The 3,469-nt window shown below is 31.4% G+C and overlaps 1 protein-coding gene across 1 annotated transcript in view; it reads right to left on the bottom strand.

Moving 5' to 3' along the window:
* LOC106468988 (carboxypeptidase D-like) overlaps positions 1-3,469 on the bottom strand; it is a 52,038-nt gene continuing 48,569 nt past the window's right edge. The window contains exon 26 of the mRNA XM_013929442.2: positions 1-2,205. Within this exon, the coding sequence (XP_013784896.1) occupies positions 2,184-2,205 (22 nt within the window). The 3' untranslated portion in view covers positions 1-2,183. The remainder of the gene's footprint in view (positions 2,206-3,469) is intronic.

Below are 3,469 nucleotides of genomic sequence, written 5' to 3'. Positions count from 1 at the left end.
TACGTGACAGTTAAAATCTTTATTTATCACACCGACTTGGAAGACTTGAAGGGAAACATTTTAACTTTAACAAAAATCACACCAAACTTCAATCACTCATACACACTGAAATTGTGCATGCTATTTTAACCTTCGGAGAGAGAGAGAGAGCTTGAAATATAACTGTGGAATTATCATCCTGTTTCACATTATTGCCAACAGGTGACCTCAGTTTAAATACAAAACAAGAAAGTTTTGTGAAAATATTAGAAATTAAATCAAGTGAATTAAGAAATATATAACACAAAGTTACACACGTTTTTAATTTCAAGACACTTGGTAATGTTAGGAGTCTATTTTCAAGGCCACAAATAGGTGAAAAGCGATCCGATGTGAGCAGCAGTTCTAAATCATAACGCAAACATATATATATTTTTTTCCTACAACTTAGGAACGGTTTGGAAGAGACTCTTGCTTTAAAATACTAAAGACTCGTTTACAAAAATACAGTTATCTTGTTACAAAAAATAATATGTAAAATCTTGTAATTTTTATTACACTGTGCTACTGTCAGAAGTTGCTGTAACAAAAATACTTAATTATGTACTGTTTCCCGAATACAAAATTCGTTTTATGGAAAATATATATTTTTTTTTTACAAAAGGTTATGCTAGGAAGTTCTGTACAAAATACGAGCATATGTAAAAAAAAAAAATTAGTTTTGTATAGTATTTAAAATAATTCATTTATTAAAAGAGAGAGGGAGTTAATCTTCCGAACGATTTGGGTTTACTTCTAAATTATTACATTGTATTTTCACAAACTGTGTGAACTTATAAGTATGTCTCATCTACCCCAAACCTCTGTATAGATAAATACTTTTCTTTTCCACACCATTTTCCTGCAACAGACCACGTCTTGAAATTCTCAATCACATGATTACAAAAACAACTTTTTTAAGAAACATTCGAGAATTATCCTCAACTCTGGGCATGAAAAAACTTGAAGTTTCATGAGTAAGTTACATCTAGTGTTTTTAACTGTTAACAGTGTTTCCGTATTCATAACATCTCAGTTAAGTACATATATGATATAATCTCGACACTGTATTAAAATACGTCCCAGCAGTTAACATGTATAAAATCTTTTTAAGAGCAAGGAAGATTAAAAAAAAAAAAACAGTAAGATTTATTGCTGTTATAATAGAGCCTATAAAACTAAACCTAACCTATGCATCCAACCTCTAATACTAAAAGCATGGTTATCTTACCCAGTCTATTTATAAAAAAAAGAACAGCAAAAAAACTAAATCATTTATATATCAGACTATCTTCTTTTGTAAGGAACTCAAATGTGCACTGAAGAAAAAAAAACTACTACAGAAAATTGGTAAATTTAAAAGTATTGTCACCATGGTTTGTTTATGATAAAGTGAAACAGTACACGAAAATGATCAACGACTGTGAGCTTTCTACATTTATAAAGCTTTACAAAAAACAACAAGTTTCTACCTCTTTGTTATTCTACTTAGTATAAAAATACTATTTTTTAAATACATATATAATATTATGTGCTGTTATAATACTTACTACAGTTAAGGCACAACACGGTTTAAAATCGAAGTGATAAAATTTAAGTAAGCATTTCGTAATGTTTTATTCTTTTAGAACTCTATACTATTTTGATTTAAATGTTAATCTCGAACATATGTCTTTAGTGATTTTTTTTTAAAAATAAAATCCAGGTTATAAAAATTTCAAGTTATTTTCCTTATGGCTTCTAGATTGATTAATTGATTGCTCTACCTTCCTTACCTCATTTATAAATGATGTGACTCACGTCAATATATACATTAAAAAACAACAACCTAACACCATTTCAAAACAGCAATATTGGTACCTGATAAAACATTTAAAGAACTGAACGACTACAATGAAGATTTAACTCTCACGATTATGGACCTTGATAAGTTAAATAATTTAAATAGTTAGAATTTTTTTTTTCCAAATTCGTTTTAGTACTATTTAAATTAATAAGATAAAAATATCAAATTTAACATGAAAATAATTTTGGCATAAAGGTACACGAAAAAAGTATCTTATAAAAAATATTTCTTGACAGTGACTTTAGAAGAACTGTGGTGCTCTCTGGTGGGTGAAACACGCAACTTGTAAGGAGGTTACACACAGAAGGATGGCAGATATTCAAAACGATGATATAGGACGCCTGCAATTAAGATTCACAAAATAAAAGCAAGATTCCGGCCAGAGCAACAACAACAACAAAATAAAATCATACAATCGACAAACATCTTCTCAACATACTAAAAGCTAGATATAACCACATAGTTAAAAACTCCTATAGAGGGAAAGCCCTTAATATAACATACATACTAGAAAATTCAAACATATTAACTTGATATTATTTGTTTTGATGAAATCAAGTTTGTTTGTTTTGAATTTCGTGCAAAGCTACACGAGGGCTATCTGCGCTAGCCGTCCCTAATTTAGTAGTGTAAGACTAAAGGGAAAGCAGCTAGTCATCAACCCCCACCGCCAACTCTTGGGCTACTCTTTTACCAATGAATAGTGGGATTGACCGTCACATGTTATAACGTCCCCCACGGCTGAAAAGGCGAGCATGTTTGGTGGGTCGGGGATTCAAACACGCGACCCCCAGATTGTGAGTGGAGCTCCCTAACCACCTGGCCATGCCGGGCCTGAAATCATGTAATAAATATTTTAGGCAAATACAAATTCATATGCAACTTTGTTCAGTAACTGTGTAAACACATTTCTTCTGTCACTGCTAACAACAACATTGAATCAAGATGTAACTTACCAACTGGTGTTATTACCTACTTAAATGAAGTCAGGCTACTGTTGAGGGTTTTAAGTAGTAGATGATTAAACGTATTTTATCTGTAGTTGTTTGCTCACCTGAATGTAAGCTAGTACACAACATACCAATTAAACAACCCCTGAGAATACAAGTTGATCATATCCACAAGTGTCATGTGTCAAACTGTAGATTATAATTCAAGTTTTAGCACTATATATTACTCAATTTCTTAGTTTAAAAGTAAATATTAAAAGCACAGATAAACATCGATTTTTTGTGTGTCACGTGGTATGTTGAATGCAGCACTAGTTCAAATTAGATGTTTGTGAAGTCTATAGTTTCATACGAATTAGGAACTCAAATTACAGATATTGACAAGCTAGAATATAAAATAAGAAGGTCATATCTTTACTATTTGCTAAGATATTGCTCATGTAATAAATCAAACACAGTGGCACCCTGCCCACCTTTTTCCATTTTTTGAAAAGCTTTCCTTATATACACTTATTTCTATATATGACATGAATAACCAATCAGAAGCTCAAAATGTCCCCCTAGTGGCTTTCTCAGCCATTTTAACAGGCGTGGACACCATTTCTTTCTTTTGAACCAATATTTCAAGGAGGTAGAGTGTGTTTTTAGTTTACTC

This window comes from Limulus polyphemus, unplaced genomic scaffold (genome assembly GCF_000517525.1).
Source record: "Limulus polyphemus unplaced genomic scaffold, Limulus_polyphemus-2.1.2 Scaffold3250, whole genome shotgun sequence".
In the NCBI taxonomy this organism is placed as follows: Eukaryota; Metazoa; Arthropoda; class Merostomata; order Xiphosura; family Limulidae; genus Limulus; species Limulus polyphemus.
The sequence above is the reverse complement of the archived record's forward strand: the minus strand, read 5'-3'. Positions and strand labels throughout refer to the sequence as shown.